Here is a 25,129-nt window from a genome sequence, read left to right on the forward strand (position 1 = left end):
GAATGAGGAATTACCGATGAGATCACAGAAGTAGCAAACAGAACTTTCTAGAAGACTTCAAATGAGGAACTACTGACAAGACCAGAGTAGCAGCTAGCAGCACTGACTGGAGGACTTGGAGAGAAGGAGTTACCGACGGGATCAGAGATTACGCTTTTAGCACTGTCTGGAGGACTTACACTGGTGAAATTATTGACGATACCAGAGAAGCAGCTACAGTACTTGATCCAGATTGACTCAATTTAAATGCCTGCACTCTGTCTGTTATACAGAATAGATGTGGAACACAGACTCAAGCAAGAACGATACAGGTTTGAGGAGACAGACTAATCCGGAGCTGTACAACCCTACACTCTCATTGGATACCAGTGCAGGAGCTGTACAACCCTACACACTCAGTGGATTCCAGGTAGAAGGAGGAGGGCTGAGAATGACAGGAGAGAGGGATGGAGGAGAAAGTGGGAAGCTGCTGCTACAGAGAATTCTTCAGGCAGCAGCAGTCTGCCAGGTCCTCCCTCTCCACGTTTACATCTGGAGATGGCGGTGTCTGCACAGCGAGGGCCCTGCTGAGACTGACCAAGGGCATTGCTTTACATGTAGGCTGGTGTCAGTGCTGTGGAACTTTATATTTTAGCCCTGTGCCTTCTCCTCTACATGCCTTTTTAATCTTTATCTTCAATGGGTAAGCAGCGACCTGGGAGGGGCGGTGGGGGCAAGTTGCTAAAACAGGTGAAGGTGCCGCATTGACAATGGTGTGCCACTAAGAACACAAAAGAAACCACAAAAAATAAACCAGAACAGATAAGCGCGAAGCACTTTGTTGTTCAAGCAGCTGGCAAGCCACAAAAAAAGAAATAGTGCTCACAGAGCATCATAAATACATATAAAAGGAGGAGCACACGTAACAGGGGCAAATCCCTAAGGTTGGTTACAAAAGCCCAAAAGGAGGGACAAGTATGCTATTTAACCAATCAAAAGCCAGCATTTACGAAGGACAGTAAGAGGTACCAATTGCAGGGCTACAAAGTCATATTCTAGATACAGCATGCCACGCAGAGCATGCATGCGCTGCCTAAGCTCGACCTAAATTTTTTTTGTCTCCCGCGCTATTGCATTAGGAGCCCCCTGCCTTGGGTGAGCCAGTGGATCGGGCAATTTTTTTTTTATTTTTTTTTTAATAGGGACAGGGTGCGGTCCCCCTGCTTGGGTGTTATTGAGGCCTGGGGACCTCATTCCCTGAGGTCATCCCCCTGAACTGAAATATACAATTAGGGGGTGGGGGTGCGTGGCCCCCTTCCTGAGCTTTATAGAGGCCCAAGGGACCCATCCCCCAGGCCTGATAAGCACAGTGTCCCAGGGACCCCATCTGCCAGGACACTGCTCTTTACTGCCTGGGAGAGTGGGTACATTCCCTGCCCACCCTCTCCTGGACAGGAAACACAACTTTGCTCTCACCCAGGCAGGAGCACAGAAAAGAGCTGCAGCCACCCATGTGGATGCAAAGGGCTCCCACCAGCACAACAAGGGGTTCTGTACAGGGAGATGGCAGAGGCTGCGAGCATTGGGACTTCACAGACGACCCCAACATTCTTTAGTGGAGTGGGTGCTACCAGTGGGCCCTGTGGCACCCCCTTTGCAAAACGAATGCCGGCACCTGATGTGAATGCTGACTGGGGAGTCAGCAAGGGCCGCAGGAACAACAGTAGTCCCCACAAGGCCCCCAATGAATTTGGTAATGTGGGTGCCCTGGAAATTCAATATTTTTTATTCCTGGTGGTGCCCAAATAAGCGGCAGCAGCACCACCAACCTTGTTTTTGTTTTATGTATGGTTTTCTTTGTGGGACACTGGTTGCTCATCCTACGTGATGAAGAACAATCAACATATAAATACAAAGATGACACAGTAAGTTTACAAAGTTCAGTGATAAGCGACATTACTTTAGGAGTCATTTGGCAAATTCTACATGCATGTTACCAACAAACAGTGCTAGATCACCTTTACCTGAAAATATCAGTAAGAGGAAGTGTCCTGTAACTAATTTGAAAGCCAGTCATTCAAGAATCCTAGTGGTCCACTTTAATAACAGCTTTTAGATCACCCAGCACTGAAACCTGTATGCTTAAAATTCTAGAAAACGTTATTATTTATTTACAAGTGAAAAAAGAGTGCTCGCTGGAGCTATGAGCTGCCTTTAACATTATTGACCACAACATCCTCCTCCACTCTATGAGAAAAGAATGGGCATGGATGATACAGAACTCAACTGGTTCAGATCTTCTCTCACACATAGGTCCAAATGCATTAAAATAGCCTACTCTCTAGAAGTTCATTTGGATATATGCTTTGGGAAATCCTCCTCATTCTATCCTTTCTACATTCAGTTAAACTGGTTTGTTGAGTCTCTTAGTGAAATTCAGGCATCGAGTTCTACCGATATGCAGAAGATGAGCAACGGTATCTCAAAATTGAAAGCACTGAACTTTGATACAAACTTAAAGCCTTTCTGAGACAAGCACACAGATGTCTCAAATGAAGCTTCGTTAAGAAAAACACAAAATTATTCTTCTCTATAGCAACAGTTACAAGGCCCAAACACAAGAATTACCAAATAAAAAACAGGTCTCGACCAGTTTTCCATGTTTTTGATTTAACGTTGGACAAAACAAGACATTTATGATATTTTGCCTTCAGTATAGAAATGTGTTCCTAGCTGATTACCAAAAACTCACCTTATCCTGCCTAAAATCCAATCTACACTCCACAGCTAGAAGGAATTGGTCACTAGTACAAGAAAGTTTGAAAGAATTATACCTGCCCTTAAGTCTCGTCAATAGCTCACTACCGAAACTTATTATTCTTTAAGGCTGCATGTCTCCCCCACAAAGTCTTATCCTTTCCTCACTACCTTCACTTAAAAACGAAACACCAATCAATAACAGAACATTAAAGAGCTGCAATGCACACCATCTCAACATTCCATGCATCATAAAGACAGCCACCCCTAAAAATTGCTTCTCCGACAATGTCTTTCCCACAGACATCATACTAGCTTCTACACTCTTATCCTTCACAGCCAAGCTGAACCACCATATGCAGAGTCAGAATTAATCTGCATCGCTGTTTAAAACAGTCCAAACTGTGTTTGTACTTACTGATGACCTAGGCCAGTGCAAGTATACAGTACTTTTGTAAGTAACCGCTCCGCTTGTCTCGTATGCTTCTTTTTGGCATGCAAACCTTTAATCTACAGCACACTTTTGCCTTTTTTGATTCTTGTAGCACTATAACAAAAAATACAAATAAATAAATGCCCATCTGATTAAACTATCCTGACACACACCACTGCAATGTTTTAGACCCAAGACTCTGACGTTCTTTTACATGGTTAGTATAGTAGTAGTTATGATAAAGAAGCTTAATGCTAGTCCAGAGCACTACTTAAAACAGTACAATACTTAAGTGATTAAGTGGGCTTTCCATATCACATTGGCATCCTGATCCTTTCAGAGTGTGGTAAGTAGCTCAACCCAAATGGCACATTGGAACACTTACTCTCATCTTGAAACAGGAACCCATGAAGCCACACTGCCAGCAGGGTAACAACGAGGGTTGATCCGATTAGCTGCCAGGGCTCAGCATCTTTGCACTTTTCGTTCACAAAATGCCTGGCCTCCTGCAGGTACGTTAAGGCGACATCTTTATAAAAAATGAAGATTTCCTGTAAAAACAATAAGTCACATTGAACAAATGAAAACTCAATGGCCAGCTAAACAGTTACACTTCCAGAACAAATACAGACCAGGGTATAGTTGTGATTTACCCATTTTATCTGCCAGACACTAGCGCAATGTTTTCCTTCAACCCTGAATGCCTTCATTAAAAATAGTCAAGGATAGTGGATAGAGTGGATTTATGAACCCCGAACATTATCTTAGTAGGACATTGTCAGAATGGATGTCGACTTCAACACAGTATGTAAGAACAAACAAATCCTTTCACCCACAAGGTGACATGATGCCTTACATCATCAATTTCGAAGAGCACACATAAAAGGCAAGCAGATGTCTGGTCAGCTGGGAAATCAAACAGTGAGAACACATACATAGAGTAAATTGCATTCTTATAGAATGTACAATTCATGATAAGGCGCAGCAATACAGAGAAGAAAATTAGGTAGTGGCGCATGAGGTCATGCAATAATTATGATCATTTGATAGTCTGTAGGTGAGATTTCAGCGTTCAACGAAATACTTCAATTAATGTATAATCCAACAACTTGGCTGGAAGTAAGTGAAGAAAGGGCTTAGATTGGAATAATAAATCCAGGATTCTATGTTAGGACCAGAGGCTCAGATCACACTTTTTTTCCTATACTTTACTAAGTATACAGGAAAAACAGCAGCCATTTTGCAACATTTAAACTACTCATCACATGAACACCAGGGAAAAGAGAAACACATCACTTATTAGTCCTTTCTTCATGACTACAGCCATGCATCCACAGAGTTCTTTGTCACCGTTTGGCTGCCTTTTTTCTTCGCTGTGCTGCAGACTTTTAAGTTGCCTTTCTCGTTTCCCTCTTCGTTGTTTAAAATGTTTGCTTTTGTATTATCATGATTGACTTTGTGTTTATTCACAGATTTCCTACGGTAGCAAGAACATGTTTCTGCACGTCTTACGCGATCTGCCCATTGCGTTTAATTGAGGAGCAGCAGTAAGCCCACGTAAGGGCACCGTCAGTCAGCGTGCCTCGGAGGCTCCATGCCACATGTCCCTCTCATCTCATGAGTTAGACGCGTGCCGCAGGAGCCTTATGCACGCCCAAGCCGTCCCTCTGCTGTTCAGGATGACGCCTGGTTCTTTGCTAGGTCTGCATGCCCCAAATTTCACTGGTTTTGAACGCCCAATCTGGGATCTGTACTTTGAAGCCCCTGAGCTCCCCTTACGCCCTGTAGGGTAATTATTAAGCCTGGGCAAAGCACTACGCTACGCTCTCGTAGTTTGCGAAGTTTGCGCTACTTCGCACTACACAAATTGCACATAGCACAGTGCAAACACGCATAGCGTAGTGTTGCGTAGTGCAGCGGTCATTTTTTGCTTGCTCGCGGTCCTCAACTTCAAGTTGCCGACCGCAAGCAAAATGACATCCTGGCGAGACTTTTTCCTCGTTCGCGAACAGCAACATCAAGTTGGCGATCGCGAGCGTGGAAAATAAACCTCCCGGCGAGATTCTCAACGCGAGGAGGTCAGGTTTCTCATTGCGAGTGGTCGCGTATGCTCGCGACCGCTCGCGATGAGAAACTACCAGTCCACGTTGAGAAAGCTGCCGCTCGAGTAAAAATCTATTCGAGCGGCAGAAAACTACAGCTCGCACTGTGCAAGATGCCGTTTTCAATGACTGCACAGTGCCGGTTGCTTGTCCGCACTGTGCAATCATTGAAAACGACATCTTGCACAGTGCGAACAGGGTACTACGCAGTTCGCGAAGTGCTACACGTAGCTCGCGTAGTGCGAAGTGCACTTTGCGTAGCTTCGCGTAGTGCTACTTCGCGAACTACGCCCAGGGTTAGTAATTATCTACTGGTGAGGCCCTTATAGCACTGGATTGTGGACACAGATCCCAGACAGCATTACCCCTGATAAAAAAAATAACTTGTTGGGGTGCCTGAGTCCCAGGGTACCAAACCTTCAGCAGTGTGCCTCAGGCCATAAATCTTGCTGGAACACCCCCGGCCCCAATAGTGCAAAGAGCCCTTCTCCAGAACCTGGGCTGAGACTGCAAGTGTTCCTCTCTCCTGTGCAAGTGCCCAGATGGAGTGCAAAGCGTTCTAAGCTGCCTCTTGTCCCAATGGACCAGGCTACATATGAGGAAGAGAATTATCCCTCTCGTTCTTTAATTGGGCCGACAATTTCTAGGCAGCTGTAGACACCTCACTTTATAGGGCAGTTAACAATCTCATGGTCCCCATGGAGCAGCACCTCAAGAGAATATCGTGCAAGAGTACGTGAAAATGGCACCACGGCAGGGCCCTGCCCCAGTGACTTCTCCCCCACAGTCCGACCTCAATCCAGGAGCCCCTCCCCCGAAGAGGAAATGTCTTCAATGGGTGTATCATGAAGCATTTGAGGGTAACAAACAGGCATTCCCAGACCAAAACCCTCCCCAAGACAGCAATGTCTTTCCCTCGGTCATTTAAGGTAATTCGGCAAGATAATTGGGGTTCTCCAGGTGACAAGGCTGGCTCCTCCAGATCTTGGCGTCCATCTTCAGACACAACTCCACTACCGGAGGCTGACGATAGTATGTTAGACCCGGATGATATTATCCATCCCAGGTCAGCTGAATCGGTTCCAGGGGACATGAGAGCGAGACAGGTAGTGGATCATCTATGTAAGTCTTTGGAAAAAGAGGCCCACAACTGCCTTCGGGCCGAGTGCCCCCACCCTTCTTTGGAGGAGAAGGTGGCGGTGACCCCAGATATACATCAGAAGATGGTCACCTTTTTGACGAAATTTATCAAGGACCCCAAAAAAGGCAATAAAAGGGTGGCATTCATGCCAGGACAAACTCCTTTTACGCCATAGGCCCCATCAACCAAAATACAGGACATGGGGAGGAGGAGAAGGTGTCCATGTCTGCTATTTTTCCCTGACATCCTGTCCAAGAGGGTAAAACAGGCGATAAACTTCATGCGAGAAGCTAATTGTACCCTTTCAATGGAGTAGCGCCGCTCCATTGATCTCAAGTTGGGGGATCTAGCTTCTTCCAAAACGGGTGATGTCACCAAGGGTGGCTTCTTTGGAGACCCCTTTGTGAAGGAACAAGGAAAATTTGTAGCGACCTTCACGTCACTTGATAAGGCCCAGTCAAATATTTAAAGAGTGTTTTCCAAGCAGCTGGTCGTGGTAAGGGCTGCACAACCGGCCAGGCTCCTATCCTCCTCCCCAAAAGGGATAAGGCTCTGGGGCGGACAGTATCAAGGCAATGTGTGCTTCAACACCTTCCATCCAAGCAGAGGCCAACAGTTCCAGGGCCGAAGTGGTTACAGACGTCACACCAACGCTCCCAATCGAGAGTGTGGTTTCATTAGCACAAATACAGATGGGGGCCGTTTGGCAGGTTTTCTCCCGGTGTGGGCCTTCCTCACCTCGGATGAATGTGTCTTACAAACTGTACAAGGTTTTCAAATAGAATGTTGCAGCGACCCTTAACAGGATTCTCATTTGTTTCTCCAATCGAGATGCAGCCTTGATAGTCGACAACTTGTCAGCCCTTTTTCGGAAGAGGGCAATATGTCAGTCAAGGGACCACCCTTATTGTTTCCTGAGCATCCTCCTTCTGGTCGACAAGACCGACGGGGGACGAAGGCAAGTTATCAACCTGAGAGACTTCAACAAGTGGATGGTTTACTACCACTTCAAAATGGAGGGGATTCATCTTCTCAAGGACGTGCAGCTGACCTCGGATCGGATGGCACGCCTGCACCTCAAAGAAACGTACCTGTCCATACCAATGTTTCCCCCTCATCAATGTTTCCTGCAGATCAGGTGGCGCTCACAGATATTAGAGTTCACCTCTCTCCCGTTCGGCCTGTCGTCAGCACTGCGGTGCTTCACAAAGGTCCTAAAACAGGACATAGTGTTTCTCAGGGCACACTGTGTATGCCCGATTGTGCCTTTAGAGGACATGCTCCTCATGGCCAAATGCCCCAGGCAGCTTGTGGCACAACTTCAGTCTGCGGTCAGTCTGCTTCAGGGACTGGGTGTTGTCATAAACGAGGGTAAGTCCCTCCCCTTTATCTCTTCTGAACAAGTGGGTTTCTTGGGTTTTGAGGTGGATTCCACTTCTTCTACTCTGATCTTTCCTTCTTAGAAGATGACAAAGATAAGGTACGAGCGGAGGCAAACCTTAGCAAAAACACACGTCGCTCAGACGGATTACCTGCTTAGCAGAACTCCTATCCTCCTCCATCCAGGCTATCTTTCCGGGTCCGCTCCCCCACCGAGCTCCTTCAGCGTCTCAATGCAGAACACTTGCGAAAAGGCATGATGTAGTCTCAATCAGGTAAACCGAGAGAGGAGGGACAGGGGCAGATAAAGGTGCAGCATATGTGCCCCCAGAGATACTGTGCCGACAAAGGGTATGCAGTTCCTGTCAAGAGAAGATCAAAAGGCTGCCCGTGGGCAGGTAGAGGGATATGCTCCCTTAGGTGCAAGGGCCCTCACACACCTGAGGGGTGCCATGCTTCACCATCGGGCAGCTCCTCGTTGGGCTGGCGCTGCAATGCCCAACAGGCCCCGCAGGGGAGCCCTTTTCCGGAGTTCATTGTTTTTACCGATGTGAAGGGTGAGGTGTGATGTGTGGTGTGAGAGAAATGTGGGTAGATTTGTCAAAGAAATGTGCAGTAAAAATAACTAAAAGAACCCAAAAGACTGGACTTCCTTTGTTATGATTAAAAACGTAAAGTCTAGCAACAGATGGATTGAATGATCCACCCTAACACTAGGTGTTTTTTTAAATAAATAGAAGGTCAACATGTTTCATGCCTATTACTGTCATAAAGATCATGGCTTTTCGTCAGGACCAAATTGCTAATCTACTCGAGTAGGGGTGGGAAATAAGTGCATGTAGATAATACCATACCCTAGATAGATCACACTGTTATGCAGTATACTTTTAGGGGGAACGAAAAGGGGAACCAAGTAATGGGGGAGAGAGAGTCCCAGTCATATTAGACGAACAGACGCTCACTGTCGTACCGAAGGTTGGTTGTTGGATGTTGGCATGCGTGTCTAGCGGCCAACCTACCCTCGTCCAGCTGTGTATTCTTAATCGATGCCATGCCATTAACGGACGAGTAGAGAGACGAAGTCGCCTGGTTGCTTGCCCATATGGAGGCTTGAAACTGGGAGCAACTTTCAGTTGCATTTCCGACTTAGTAATCAGACCCGAAGCCAGCAAACTAGGCTGGGGCGCTTGCTGTGGGGACTTCTCCGCAGGAGGAAGCTGGTTACAAGAGCAGAATTTACACACAAATTGTCTTGAACTTCTGGTCCACCTTCCCTGTCTAGTGCTGGACCAAATATTGAATTAATTTGTGCGTCCTCTGAAAGATGGACAATGTCTCAGCGGTGAGATAGATCTACCATCTGGGAGGTATCAGGTCACGAGCACTGGTGGACCTGGCAAAGAGCTTCTGGAAATTCTGTCTGGAGAACTATTTCTCAGTAACTGCAAAATTCCTCCCGGGCCAAGCCAATCAGGTGGCAGACTGGCACTTCAGACATTTTTGGGACTAGAGTGCTTGGAAGCTGGACCATCAGGTCTTTCAGGATCGGCAGTTGACATGGGGTCTTGATCGACCTGTTAGTATCCTGCTTCGATTACCAGCTACCACGCTTCTACAGCTGAAGGTGGGATCACCAAGCAACAGCTTCGGCGGCGTTTCTCCACTATTGTAGCCAGGAGATAGGACATGCATTTTCCCCTTTCGTGATGATCACTAGAGCAGCGGCTCAGGTGCGCAGGCAAAGAACGAAGGTAGTCCTGATAACACCAATCTGGCGATCTCAAGTGTGGCTGATGAAATCTAAAGACGTTGGTCCCATGCTCTCTATGCCACTGGAGTCAAGCTAGCCTGGCTGAGGAGGGGTGATACACAGAAACCGGTCCCAGGATGCTTGCTTCCAGTCCAGAGAGGACCTGGCTTGGCAGTTCGGGCTGGACCGTTCCCATGAGGAGTAGGGTCAAGGTTGCTTTGCATAAGGCTGGGTCTAAACTTGGGTGGCATGGTAAGCAAAAGAATTGAGTTAACCCAGATCTCTTGCCGGGGGTGAATGTAGGATTTATTCAGCAGTCTGTCTGTCATTTGTTTGCGTAGCACTTTTCTCCCTAAGTGGGATGGGTATGCCCAGAAGTGGGTCCCTTGCTCAGTGGTCCACTGGATTCAAACTAGCCTGGCTGATATGGGGTAATACCCCGAGGCCGGTCCCATGGTGCTGGTTTCCGGTCCAGAGAGGACCTGGCTTGGCAGTTTGGACTGGACTGTTCCCATGAGGAGCAGGGTCAAGACTGATTTGCATATGGCTGGATTTGAACTGGGTGGGATGGTGAGCAAAAGAACAATGGATTTAACCCAGATCGCCTGATTGGTGGTGAATATATGACTTATTCAGCATCCTGTCCGTCATTTGTTCATGTAGGACCACCAAGCAAGGCAGGTCAAAAGGAGGAATCAATTACATAAACGAACAAACAAAGGTGGTGCAGACAGGGTAATGCGTGTCAGAATGAGACACCACCAACTACTCATGCAGTGTCAATCTCTAGATTGCCTGTCTTCATTAACCTCTTCTGTGCCCATGACGAGATAGTCTCGTCATGGAGCACGGTCGCGCTGTGCCCATGACGAGAGTATCTCGTCATGAACCCCACCCGCGTGTGAAACGCCCGGCACAGGAGGGGGAAAGGGCGCGGCACCGAAGGGGTTAATGGTGCAGAGTACCAGGGGATCAGTAGATGTTCATAAACATCTGTGTCCAGTTAGGATGAATTCTCAGCAGCCCACTTCTGTCTCATTGTGAGGGGCGCTATCTTTGGCAAAGCTAGACTCATTGGACTGGTTGGGGACTTCCAAGCTAAGCAAGCGCAGCAGCGGGGCAGACAAGCAAAGCTTTAGCTGGGACTTGGCTTAGCCACTAACGAGGCGGTGGGAAGCATGCAGCTTCACTGTCCCACTACAGTTCTGCAAGAGCTTCAAGTCCAGGAAAAGAAGTCCAAGGAGCTGCAAGGCAGCGTCATCTGATATTCACAAAGTTAGACAGGTGGCAGAGAACCAACGCATAATCACAGCAAATGAATTCCTAATATTTCAAAATGTCAGCCAATCAGGCTTGAATCAAGTTTCTCTTCTCAGAGAAAAGTGTGTTTCTGCAGGGGCCTGTGCAATGACTCAGTGAAGCCTTTTACGCATTTAAGTGGGAAGGAATGAGATTCCTCCCCAACGACTTAATCGAAAGAAGAACAGGAAGAATAAGTAGTACATGGTTGGTGCTGTCCTCTAGCGGCAGCACTTTTCCTCAATCTTGCAAAGCCCGTTCTAATAGTATTGGAAAGGTATTTTGCAGGTAACCTAAAAGACATACGTATTAATGTTCATGAAGTTCTGAATAATGTTTATGAAGGGTTATGCCAGCGCTGGACACAGATAATAGCTGCAAGCATTACGTTTAATGAAAACAAATAAATGGACAGAGCGGTCAATGTAATTTCTTAAGGGAAAGCCAGCATCAACTCCCCTAAATGCACCTATGAACCCCACAACTACGAACACCTGGAAGATACGTGAGGTTGCCCATTTGAAACTACATCCGGGTTGAATCATTCCTGAGGCAATACAAGGTTGACCACCATGGTCAGCAGCTTAAAGGGTCCCAAGTAATTGAGGACTATACAGATTCTGCACAAAAAGGAAATATGTATGCAAACAAAATGGTATTATAGCACAGATGCTGTGTTGGTACTGGACTTTAGTCCGCAGTGGTATGCCTCAACAATGATAAGAGAACACAATGATAACTCAGCTGAAGAGTGCTAAGTGTTATCTGTCCAATAAAGATTGATGAAAGGAACACTTTCACCTGTACCAAAGTTCAAGGCTTAGGTGTTTGACAAGTTTCTCCTAAATTTATGAAAAGCATGGGCAGAACAATCATTTATACAAATCTCAGGCATAACTTTGAAGAACTATTCAAAACCATATTATGCAGTTATTTCTGCAGATTTTGAAAGCGGCTACTAATATGAAGGGAAAGGAAAACCTGCAGGATATCCCAAAAATTATACACAAATCAAAGAAGGTAAATGAGGTGCGTTTTAAAAAAACCTTTGCGTTAGCATTGAACTCGGAACATGTAATGCATGATACACTGCCCTTACATTCTAAAAATCCCTTACCTTTTCAGCAGAGTCTGAGTGCTCTCACAAACTGTAAAAAATTCTCTTTAAAATAGGGCGCAATCACGCATTACTTAAAAATGTGCAAAGTTCCATTATTAACAATCTGCAACTATTTAACCTTTTTGAATTCAAGGCAAGCGGGAAGGTTGTTTTAAGACAGATCTCATACTAAAGAGTTCGTTTCTAGACGAGATACTGAGGAGAACTTAAAATTCCACATTACTAACAAAGATTAAATTCCTCACTTTCTAATAATGCACTAAAATAATTTCATGTAGACCACTTTTATTTAATAAACTATAATCTCAATCACAACTAGAAGGAAACAAACTGTATGAACTCAAAGTGGACAACACTCGAAAGACAATGGTTCAGGAACTACACCTTCTAATCTCTGACAGTGGTGGGTTGAATGAATCCTTAGAAGAGTAGTGGTTTACAGAACACCGATTTAGGTCCCCATTTAACTCCACACCCCAACAAACATTTTCAAAAGCAGCGGCTATGAGGTGTGCATTTACTGTTGTATATATGAAATGCACTTGGCCACAACATTATACACTGCACCTATGTAAACACCCCCTTGGTAAAACATTTTTCAAAAACATGCTTTTTGGTAATTGGAAAGCAAAGTTCATGAAAGGTTACCAAGACTATCCTCTTAGTGACTCACTTCCTGGTTGGATAGTAGGTGGTCCACATAGTTAGCTTTCTTTGATCCAGAAACGATATTTTCCTCAGGCATTATTTGAGGGTTTTCTGCTAGTGTGTGAACCATTCTTAAATATTCAGGAAACATCCTGATCACTAAGTGTTATTGGATGTAAATGTGTCTCTGACTGACATGCATGCTGGTGTAGAGGACTGTAATTGTATTTGTAACTTCAGACATCATTAGGTTTCCACAGTACTTTAGACTTCAACGTCACTAACAGAAACAAAGAAGAGAGCAGCATCAATTAGATTGCCAATTTCAGCATCTGTTCTTAACTTCATTTCCAAGGTCAGACTGGACAAAGGACTGTGCAAATGCACACAAATGTTTGCTAAGCCTGTACCAACACCAACTGTACACTTTTAGCAAGCCAATTTCAAGAGTTTACACATTACAGGGGTCGTGCCTGAGGAAACGCAGTAAACTGCACATTTGTAGCCGCAGGCGCTATATTGAGGCAAGCCACACATATCAATCAATCAATCATAGCATTTATAAAGCGCACTACATACCCGTGAGGGTCTCAAGGTGCTGGGGGGGGGGGGGGGGGGGGGGGGGGGAGGGGGGACGGTGCAACTGTTGGAAGAGCCAGGTCTTGAGGAGTCTCCTGAAGGTTAGGAGGTCTTCGGTCTGCCGCAGGCGGATGGGGAGGGTGTTCCATGTCTTGGAGGCGAGGTGGGAGAATGATTTGCCGCTGGCAGTCACTCTTCGGATGCGGAGGACGAGGGCGCAGTCTGCGGAGCAGAGCTGGCGGGTGGGGGTGTAGAGGCTGAGTCGGCTGTTGAGGTACGCTGGCCCGGTGTTGTGGAGTGCCTTGTGTGCGTGGGTGAGGAGTTTGAAGGTTATCCTCTTGTTGATGGGGAGCCAGTGCAGGTCTCTTAAGTGGGGTGTGATGTGGCTGCGGCGAGAGATGTCGAGGATCTGGCGTGCGGAGGCGTTCTGAATGCGTTAGAGCCGTTTCAGGAATTTGGCCGGGGCTCCTGCGTAGAGCGCGTTGCCGTAGTTCAGTCTACTGCAGACGAGGGTGGAGGTGAGGATGACCCCTAGGTTGCGTGCGTGGTTGGTGGGTGTAGGGGGAGCTCCTAGTGCAGTTGGCCACCAGGAGTCGTCCCAGGCCGAGGGGGTGGGTCAGAGGATGAGGACCTCCGTCTTGTCCAAATTCAGCTTCAGTTGGCTGTTTCTCGTCCAGTCGGTGACAGCCTTCCTTCCTTCGTGGAGGTTGGTTGTGGCGGTGTGGGGGTCTTTGGTGAGGGAGAGGATCAGCTGGGTGTCGTCGGCATAGGATGTGGAGGTCGTGCCATCGTGCAACGTGGGCGAGCAGTGCCATGTAGACGTTGAACAGCGTTGGGCTAAGGGATGAGCCTTGGGGCACGCGGAAGGGGGGGGGGGGGGGGGGTAGGCGGACGCTCTGTGTTCTGCCGGAGAGGAAGGAGGTGGTCCAGTCCAGGGCCTCCTCTTGGATTCCGACGTCGTGGAAGAGAGTTCGTAGAGTGCGGTGGCAGACCGTGTCGAAGGCGGCTGACAGGTCCAGGAGGATGAGGGCCGCGGTTTCTCCGTTGTCCAGCAGGGTCCTGATGTCGTCGGTGGCGGCGATGAGGGCAGTTTCGGTGCTGTGGTTGCTGTGGAACCCGGACTGGGACGGGTCCAGGATGCTGTTCTCCTCGCGGAAGCTGGTAAGTTGTTTGTTGACGGCCTTTTCGATGACCTTCGCCGGGAACGGGAGCAGGGAGATGGGTCGGAAGTTCTTGCGGTTCTTGGGGTCCGCCTTGGGTTTCTTGAGTAGGGAACTGATCTCTGCGTGCTTCCAGCTCTCCGGGAAGGTCGCTGTCTTGAAGGAGATGTTGATGGTTTTCCAGAGATGGGGTGCGATGGTGCTGCTGGCTTTGTTGAAGATGTGGTGTGGGTAGGGGTCTTCCGGGGATCCAGAGTGGATGGTGTTCATGATCTTGATGGTGTCGTCGTCGTTGATGTTGGTCCAGGTGAGCAGGCGGTTGGTGCGGGTGGTGGTCGTGGGAGCAGGGGTCTCAGCGGTTGCCGGGGTGGTGATAGCGTCGAAGCGGTCGTGGAGGTCTTCGATCTTGCGATGGAAGAAGGTGGCCAGCGAGTCGCACAGGTCTTGTGATGGTGGGATGTCTTTGGTGTTGGAGCTGGGGTTGGAGAGTTCCTTCACGATGTTGAAGAGCCCTTTGCTGTTGTGTGCGTTGTTGTCTAGGTGGTCTATGAAGGAGGTCCTTTTGGCGGATCTGATGAGGTGGTGGTGTCTGCGGGTGGCGTTCTTGTGAGCTGTGTAGCTTTCCGGTGTTCGTTCACGTATCCAATTTTTTTTCTTCGTTTTTTTAGTTTTCGGCGGGTACGCTTGGAGGCCTGGAGGTCATTGGTGAAACAGCCGGCTCTCTTGCTGGTGTGGGTGTTGGAGGGCTTCTTGAGCGGGGCAGGGGTGATGGCGCAGTCGTCGATCCATTGTTTGAGGCGTCGGGGTCAGTCGGGTCTGTGGGTGGGCTCTGGGCGAGGGCGGTGGTTAGCTGGTCCTCGGTGACCTTGCTCCAGCGGCGGTGAGGCATCTGCTGGGTGCGGTGGTGTGTGGTGGGTTTCCGGAAGTTAAAGTGGATGCAGAGGTGGTCGGTCCAGTGGAGTTCGGTGGAGCGGTTGAAGAAGACGTGGGAGCTTGCTGAGAAAATGGGGTCAAGCGTGTGGTGGGCGGAGTGGGTGGGTGTTGTGAGGAGTTGTCCGAGTCTGAGGTTGTCGATCAGGGTGGAAGAGTTGAAGTCGTTGTTGTTCTCGAGGTGGAAGTTCAGGTCCCCGAGGATGATGTAGTCCGTGGAGGCGAGGGCGTGTGTGCTGATGAAGTCGGCGATGGAGTCGCTGAACTGCGGTCAGGGTCCGGGGGGTCTGTAGACGAGGGTACTGCTGAGGGTGGTGTTGGGGGTCGGTGTGGATCTGGAAGTGCAGGTGTTCGGCGGTGTCGTCGGTGTCTGTCGAGATTTTGAGAGTGTTTCTGTGGACGATGGCAATTCCTCCTCCTACTCCGTTGGTGCGGTCCTTGCAGGTGATCTTGTGGTCTTCCGGGATGACTATGGCGATGTTGGGTGCCGAGGAGGGGTTCAGCCAGGTCTCCGTCAGGAAGGCAACGTCTGGGGCGTTGGTGTCGAGTAGGTCCCAGAGTTCGACAGCGTGTTTGCGGGCAGAGCGGGTGTTGAGCCAGATGCATCTGAGGAAGTTGGGTTCGTCGGTAGGTGGGTTGGCGGGCTGGATGCTGGTGTAGCTGCAGTTCCGGCAGGAGAAGGGTCCATGGGTGCGTTTCGGGGCGGCCAGGCAGCAGGTGCGTGATCGTCTAGCGTTGAGTGCGTGGAGGGTGCTGGAGTCGTAGCAGAGGCGGGTGTCATGGCGTTCGCGGGGGTCAGAGGTCCTGGCGCTGGGCGCAGTCCAGGCGCGGACGGGCGCAGACGGGCTTGCCTTAGGCGCGCCAGCGGTGCAGTTGCTGCGCGTCCTCCATATGAGGGGATGTGGGAGGGAGGAGCAGCTGGGAAGCGGGAGCGGGGCAGCGAATGGGAAGCAGGGGGCGGGGCCGCAGGGGACACAGCGGCGGGAAACACAAAGGGGGGAGCTGGCGGGGGTCACAGAAGGCAAAATGGGGGCACAAGGGTGAAGGAACAGTGCTGGTGACAATCAGGGACACGGGCAAGACAACAGAAAAACACAGTAATAACAGCAGATCAGAATGCAGGCAGTAGAAGAGCCTTAAGAGATAAAAGCAAAACTGTTTGTGTGCCTGCCACACCACAATAAATTTGGTGCTCCTTAATAACCAATAAATGTTGGTATGCCATTTTCTACCCATGCAGGTGTAAGAGCAGTGAAGCATCAGCACCCCTCTCTCATGTTTCTATTTTCACTCTGGTGTGGGAACAATTGCAAAGGATGAGTCTATCAGGTTCCCCTTGCCATGTCACTGCACAAAAACATGCATCCAAACTGCTATTTTGCCTGTGGCGTGATCAATCAGTCTGGATATTCAGCTGCACGAAAGCAGAGATGCACTTATTCCGACCAAATGATTCCCTTTAATATAAGTGGGCACATTGGACACAGTAACTAAGAAGACTAAGAATACAGTAGAACAAGAAATAACGTAGGGTAGGAGAGGGTGGGCACATGACTGGAAATACAAGTAACCCATAATGTGGTGAAATATTTACACATTACGCAATTTTCAAAGATGGTACTGGATTGAAAAATACAAAAACACTAGCAAAGCCATTAGGACTTGCCTTTCTGATCTACTGGCTTTGCCAATCGGCCTTAGTGATGATGTACAGCACCTCCGATTCTATGCAGCATGGCTGAAGGATTAAAAATAAAAGCCTATTGGGAGGCCGCTGCGTCATTCTGTAGGCGTGCGCATCACATGTGTGCCCATACACAATGATGCAGGAGACTTTTTCCTTTTTAATTACCAATCTGAGTTGATCAGTAAATAAAAAGAATAATGCACAAAGGCGTTTTTTTTTTTTTATGCGGACCATGGGGCAATTCATGGGACCAAGGGGTGAAGTAACACATGAGCAGTGGGCGCTAAAGCAAAATGGGGGCTGGGTGATGGAAGCAAAATTGGTATGGGAGTTGGAGGAAGCAACAGAGGGAATGGGAGAGAGAGGGAGATGGAATGGGGGGGGGGGAGAGAGAGATGGAATGGGGGGAGAGAGAGAGATGGAATGGGGGAGAGAGAGAGAGAGATGGAATGGGGGAGGGAGAGAGAGAGAGGGAATGGGGGAAAGAGGGAATGGGGGAGAGAGGGAATGGGGGAGGGAGAAGGAGAGGGAGAAGCACATGGGCATGAAAGCAATGCAGGGGGAGGCCCATTATGGGGATGGTGTAACAGAGAAGCACACCGGACAGAGAGAGAGAAACATGGAGCACGAATGGGAGAAGAGAAGCACACTAAAAAGGCAGTTGGAAAACATCTGCACTCTCAAGGAGTGCTTAAGACAAAAGAAGACAGTTTCCTAAAAGTGACCAGTGGTGGCACACTACTAAACCGGTGACGCTCCAGCGGAGGGGCAGCCACAAGGTAAGCCATCTAATACGAAGCATTCAAATGAGAGCAACAATAAAAAGCCAAACAATGGCAAGCAATGGACAGGTTGCAAGCCCCTCTGTATTCTTGGTAAGCCCACAATATGTCTTTTGCAACCAGGAAGCTGTGCTGTCTGGTAGGGGACAAAGAGGAAAATAAGTGAACAATAAATAAGAAAGGTTAACCTGGCCAAACCATACAGGGGCTGCTCAAGTTACAAAGGATTCAGGAATGCTATGCAAATCTTAATCTTCAATCAAGCCCCTGGACTGACTGAAAAGTCTTTTTAGGTCGAGCCTATGGCAGGGCGCATGCGCTGCTTGCTCTGCAAGGCATGCTATATTGGAGTATGCCCTGGAAGCCCTGCCCACTCTGCACCCATATTTGTCATTGGCTTGTGTCATTGTCCTTCGTAAATGCTGGCTTCTGATTCCTAAATAAGCTTGTTAGTCCCTCCTTGGTACCGCCTTGTCTTCATTTGTAACCTCCCATGAGGACTGGCCCATTTACTTCTGTTGTTAAATGGTACGTCTTCTTTAATCTGGAAGCACTATTTTATTTAATGCCTTTCTCCTGCTGTAGGCACGACATGCTTTCCTTTGCGCCATGCGCATTTTCACTTTTAAAGCAGCCTGGGACAATCGCGGTTGCTTCTTTTCAATGAAATAGGTCTCGTTAAAAACGTTAGAGGCTTTAGCTAAATGTAATCGACATCTCCGTTTCAGTTTTCCTTGGGTAAAGATGGGCATGCGTCGCTCAGAGGGTGTTGAAATGATTTAAACAAAAGCTGTCTTGCACAACTCAAAACTCCTGGCCCACTTATCAAAGCCTTGCAGTGAAATTACGAATTACATAATTCTACTAATACTACTTTTTAATGAGCAGCAGCAACTTCTCAAAACTGCCTTTTCTACGGACCTCTAGGAGCAGCTTGCGGTACTGCACCCAGACATGCAGTGCTGGTGCCTTGGTCACTAGGGACTTCTAGGAGCAGCTTGTGGTACTGCACCTAGACACGCAGTGTGGTTGCCTTGCTCATTAAGTACCTCTAGACCAGCTTGCAGTACTGCACTGAGAAATGCAATGCTGGCTCCTGGCTCACTACGCAAGCATTTGCAATGCACTAGGTCTGGCGTTACTAAACATATGAGCTATTTGCGTTGCATTATTATTTGCAATGCCAATACCTCAATCTATCAGTAATGCCAGACCTATTGCATTGCAAATGCTTCTTTGAGAAAGGAACCAGGCTACAGACCACCAAGATAGAAAGTAAGTGTTAGAAATTGATGTTTCTGGTTGGCAGAGTATAAACCCTGTCCAAGCAGGAGCCACAATCTTAGTCAGGGTAAGTCAGATACACAACCTAAATTAACTTGTGCTCACCCTCTGGCACAGAGCAGTCAGGCTTAACCTAAGAGGCAACATGCAAAGTATTTGTACAACACTTAAATTATGGTAACACAGTGAAATCACCACAAAAAGACCAAACAAGTTTTGAAAAATTGAGAATATTTACTGGAGTAAAGCAATACCAAAACGACAAGGATCTAATAAGTAGGAGTCGAGATATGATACTGTAAAAATTAAATCTAAAAAACACTGCTTAGAAATCAACAGAGGGCAGACTCGCTGCAGGACTTATGCAAGGCCTGCTGAAAAGTACCTTGTACAGAGCAAGCTTTGGCAACGGGGACTCCCTGCATCGGTTCCGATTCACGCAGTTGGGTCGATGCATTGGAGTAGAGTCTCGCAGTGGGTGTTGAAGGATCAGTGCTGCGTCGAAGTCTAGCCTTGCAGCGGCGTCTTCAGATCGGCTCACCGCCGAACCTCACATTCAGACCAGCATCATCATTGAAAGGGCACTGTGTCGGCATCAGAGGGCACTGTGCCGGTTTGGATCGGTGCACAGGGGTCACTTTGTTGATCTTTGCAGAAAACAACTGCAGAACCCAATTCTGAGGCTCAGGACTGGAGCAGGCACCTCAGGCACAGGTAGGACCTTTAGAAGGCAGAGTCCAGCAGAGTTGCAAGAAGTATTTTGTGTCTCTGAGACTTCAGAAAATAGGAGGCAAGCCGACAAGCCCTTGGAGGAACTTGGGTTTGAGGATGTAGAGAGCAGAAACAGTCTCTCTCACCCCCAGGCAAGAAGAAGCAGGCCAACACAGCAGAGCAGGTAGCAAAGTGGCAGTCCCTCCTACCGCACAGCAATCAGCAGGCACCCACAGCAATGCAGTTAGCAAAGTGGCAGTCCCTCCTACAGCATAGCAGCTCTTCTTCCAGGAAGAATGGCCCATCGTTCCAGCAAAGCTCTGATTTGTTGGTGCCAGTGGTCCAGTACTAATACCATAATATACCATTGAAGTGGGGGAGACATCAAAGAGGCCTTTGAAGATCACAAGGTCCCTGCCTTCCCTGCCCTGGCTCCAGACTCACTACAGAGGGGGTATGCAGCTCTTTGTGTCCCCTATTCAGGTGCAAGTGTCAAGCTCCTCCCTCCCAATCTACTTAAGGAAGTCACATCAGCCTGGTGATGAACAATCAGGATGCAAATGTCACACCCCTTCTCCCTTGGTGTCACTGTCTAGGAGGAATGAACAAAACCTAGTTGTCATCCAAAACCGACATGTATTCAGAGACAGTCAGAGGCAAAGAATGGTTAAAAAATTGTTCAACAAACAAAGAAGCGGTTGGGCCCTAATCGGTCAGCAAAGCTAGGCCCTACACATTGTGTACAAGAAAAAATGCCAATGCTGATTGTCATTTAACACTTACACAGGCACTGAATTTTGTGAGCGCGTAAATCAGTTAACGCATCCACCATTAATTTTTATAATATTCAGGTCATTTATCTACATCGATATCATACACAGTGGACGAGCACACATTAGAGAACAATCTGTCAATCCTTTAACAGGAACTTACAACCCACAAAACATTTCATAGTAACGAAAAAAACTGCAATACCATTTCACCTATTTGTAAACATATACCAATGTCTGTATCCTGGTTCTGAATGAATTTATCAGAAAGGAACTGGACCAATTCTAAACATTTCATAGCTCATGCCTGGAGGGCCTATACTAGAAATGGAAAAAACAAATTGAAATCGTGGCACATAACAGGGATATTTTCTTTACACAATATACATCAATTCACCCTGTAAGCCCAAGTTCACTTATTAACAATGCTCTTTGGGTTGTGCCCTTGTCAATGCCTTTCATACCCTGAAACAGTGGGGGGGTTCTCCTCAGAACACATTGATACTCTTCAGCCAAAGGTGAATTTGTGTGTTTTTGGTCATCCAATTCGTCTCAGGAAGAATAGCTCACAAATGTATTTCTCTGTTATGGTAGCCTCTAACTGCTGCATGTCATCTTCTGGACTCTTTTGAACATCATGAATTTTAGTTGTTTGGCGTGGGTGCTCACTTAGCCAGTGCAATGGCGGGAGGGGGGGGGGGGGGGGGGGGAGTAGAATTCCTTAGGAGTTCTCCCTCCTGCTCGGGAGCGGAGTTATAGAAAGAATGTACGATGCAAAGCGCAGCAGCAATTGAGGAATCCACATGAGGAATCCACCCCAGCCTTCATGCCATGCTGGCTAAGTGAGGGCACACAAAATTGTGTATAGAGTTAGCATTGAGTCATAGGTGCAACAGTTAACCTTAACCATGATCCTCCCCTATATTCGACTCCTCTCCACCGAAATGCGTCCACAGAACACTGCACACAATATTCATCAGAGAACTCCACATACAGGGAAACTAAAGGTCAAACCCACAACAAAACATCATTTTATGCAATCAAAAAAGGAACTAGCTACCAGACAACAATTTGTTTTTTAAAGTACCAGACGTGTAAGCCAAACAGAACTTGACCATAATATTAGTCATAAATCAAGTGATATGCAAGCACCCAGTACCAGCACAAGGAATATGCATTAAGAGCTACAAAAGTGAGAAATATTAAAAAGGTTTTCAATTAAGACCAAGAGGAATAATAGTGGGTACATTCAAACTTGCTACTCTAATTTGTTCAGCAGCAAAAGAACCAATCTAATTCTCTTAGGCATCCAGACAGCATATCACAGATATAGCCAGCAATGGGGGTGCGTGGCCGGCCAGCCAGCCAACATGGCGGACGCAACTCTTTAGTGCTCCGTTCACCGATCCCATATTATCCGCAATAATCCTCCTGAAAGTGCCATATGCGACAATGATGTCCCAGATCGGGCGTCGGAAGGCGTGCTGCATCAGCAGACTGCAGTGCCGAGTAACTCGATCCGCTGGGAGCGAGGTGGTGCGGGCGGCAAATGCGCAGCCCTGCTAACGGTTGAGCCGCGTGCGGACATTTTGTGAAAGGAGATGGCCATCCGTTGTGGAGTGTCCGCCTTCTAGCTACAGCGGAGTCTCCGACGGCAGAGTGTTCGGGCAGTGGAAACGCTGCGCTGCAGCCGGAGCTGCTGCGGTATCCCCCGAGATCATCGCCGGTGAGCTGGGATAGGCAAAGAAAATCAGGCCCGCGACGGAGGGCGCCCATGCGAGGTGGCGGAGGCTGAGAACAGCGAAAGGTCCCTGTACTGGAGCTCGGAGCACCCAGGCGTACGGGCGCCGTAGTGACTGCAGCATACCCCGCCCACAATCACCGGCTGCCCAAGATCGCAAGCACTGCGGGAGCACAGTCTGTGGACCCAGGTACTGTGGGCTGCGCAGGTCTGGCGGCTGAGTGGCGTGAAAATATCCAGAGCTGCGGCGGCCACCGAGAGTAGGAACCACGAATCTCCCGAGGCCGCTCGAGACACAGAGGAACTTGGCATGCAGCGCAACACAACCCTACATGGGAGCTTGGGACCTGAGAATTGCACAGTGTAGGCACCTGACTCAGAAGCAGCCAACTAAGTCGGGGTAGGCGGTGCGACCGGCGACTGGGAGCTGGAACCCCTAAGGTGCGCAGGAGCGTGCAGGAATGTGGCAGACATAGAAGTCGGTCCCGGTAGGGGCAACTGAAGCACCGCCGCCCTTGCAGCAATGTAGTTGGGGGCGGAGTGGGGTCCGCCGGGATTCAGGGCCTAGATTGTTACTGGGAAGCTGAAGTGGCCTACGGTGCTGGGCAACGAGATCAGGAGTCTCTGGAGCGGGAGGTCTATGCCACACCGGGGAGGAGGCTAAAGCGGAGGTGCAGGTGTTGCCTCCTGTGGGCGGCCTGTAGGGCCCTCGGCCGATGCTGGCGGGAAATGGTCGTACTAAAAGACCGCATGAACGCCCCAGACTGGAGCCTGCAAGATAAACAACCAGCGCATTACCAGTTGGGCACATAGTGAAGACACTGGTAGTGAGAGATCGCTGTAGTGACCCGCTCCCACATCTTAGGACGCTGCTACTGACGTGCCAACGGCCACTAGTGACTAGATACTGGCTGAGTTGCTTTTACTCTACAACACGTGCGCCGCTGGGTTGGAGTGCGCCAACACCTCTGACAGACGGGACTTATCCTCCTGCCGGTGAATAGGTCTGGAAGAGACGATCCACGGATCCCGCAGTCTGGTGCCGGGGATACTACACGCAAGGGGTGCAGAGCGATGAGGCAGCCGCATCCCTACCTGACCACACCCCTTGGGTGATCTCCTCGAATGAGGACCTCTTGACTGTGATACTGTTGCAGGCATGTTGTTTACTCCTCTTGTAATTAGCGAATGCCTGCGGCGCAGCAGCTTGTAATGGGCCAGATGCGGGCCAAGGCACAACAAGGACATGCGAGGGGCTGCGAAGGAGATGCCGGAACTAACCACAGCCCTGGCGGCCAAAATGGACACCGTCCTCGCGGCAGTGGAGAAGATTGGGGCCTCTTTGGACCACACCAGGACCTCCCTGGAGTCCAGGATTGATAAAGTTACCTCAGACTCTACCTTGCTCCACGCAGATCACCGGAAGCTGGCTGATAAAGTCACAGCACACGACCAAACTCTGAAGGAGCTCCAACATGTGACGCAAAACCATACGGCTGCACTGCAGAATTTGATAGACCGTGTCCACATACTGGAAGACCGGTCAGAGGATGCGGAAGGACGCTCACGGCGTAGCACTATCCGCGTGGTGGGTCTGCCGGAAGGCGAGGAAGGTAGAAATCCAGAACAATTCACAGAACGATGGCTGCGCAATCTTCTGCCTCAGGGAGCATTGTCCGCGCAGTTTGTGGTGGAACGGGCCCATCGCATACCAGCACAGAAGCCAGGTGCCAGACCGCGTCGCTTCATATTTAAATTACTCAATTAATAGAGACAGAGATGCGGTGCTCCGTGAAACTCATAAGATGGACTCCCTTAAAATGAGCGGCAGCCAAATTATGCTCTTCCCAGACTACACTGCTCTTGTGCAGAGGCGTTGGGGCAACTTCACAGCTGTGAAGCGTCAGCTCCGGTCCCTGGAGATACCGTATTCGCTGCTGTTCCCTGCCCGACTACGAGTGGTCACGAAAGACGGGACCCACTTCTTCGACTCTCCTGAGGAGGCATGGGACTGGCTAGAGGAGATTGTGGACGGGAGTGCAGCCCACGGGCCCAGACGGCGACACCACACTAGGCAGGAGAACAAGACGACGAGGGAGACAGGGGCACCTGAAAGCTGGGAGCCCGGGGGCAACAGCTCCAACCCCTGAAAACATGAGGAAGGAAAGGCGGGACGCGCTCGAGGCAGTCACGACCCTTGGAGCTCCACAACTCCATGAACGGTCAGGCTGTCGCACACAAGATATGCTGGTGATCAGTGGCTCGTCGTCACCATACACTGAAATCTCGGAAGACCTTGGTCTGCCAGTGATCACCCCACAAACTGCTGATGACATTATATGACGAAGTGATGGTAGGATGTGCTTTAACACAAGCGGCACATGCAAGTAAAATGCGGTTTACAGAAATGTATAGTCTTGCTAGCTAGTACATTGGGGGATGGGGCCCTCTGGGTTACATATCCCACGACCCACGCACTGAGTAGATAACTTAGTAAGTTGGCCGCCACAGGGCAAAACATGGCCGCACTAGAGGTCACAAACACGCCTGCCTGGGCTGACAGACTCGCACACTGCTGGCTTCATGAGACACTCCTAGAACTTAGATAGATGGCACACTAAATCACACGGACAATAAAGGGGAAGGTTATAATATAACATCACTAGCACGCACATCCCCATAGGCAACACACTGCCCTAGTTCAGAACCCGTAAGTGTTACAGAAGTTTGGACGGCCAGTGCGAAATGACTGTCCCAGATGTTATGATGTTCATAGTTTCTTTTATGTATTTGTATCCGATGCAGCACTCAGACTCATCCATACGGGCCCCTAGCCTCCACGCCCCGCGAGACGCCTCGTCCCTGGCGCCCTTGTC

At 48.8% G+C, this 25,129-nt stretch overlaps 1 protein-coding gene across 1 annotated transcript in view; it reads right to left on the minus strand.

The window, feature by feature from the left end:
* SGPL1 (sphingosine-1-phosphate lyase 1) overlaps positions 1-25,129 on the minus strand; it is a 416,168-nt gene that overhangs the window by 308,314 nt on the left and 82,725 nt on the right. The window contains exon 2 of the mRNA XM_085607136.1: positions 3,555-3,720. Coding sequence (XP_085463262.1) covers positions 3,555-3,720 — 166 coding nt within the window. The remainder of the gene's footprint in view (positions 1-3,554; positions 3,721-25,129) is intronic.

The sequence above is a fragment of the Triturus cristatus genome, chromosome 1_2, assembly GCF_964204655.1.
Source record: "Triturus cristatus chromosome 1_2, aTriCri1.1, whole genome shotgun sequence".
In the NCBI taxonomy this organism is placed as follows: Eukaryota; Metazoa; Chordata; class Amphibia; order Caudata; family Salamandridae; genus Triturus; species Triturus cristatus.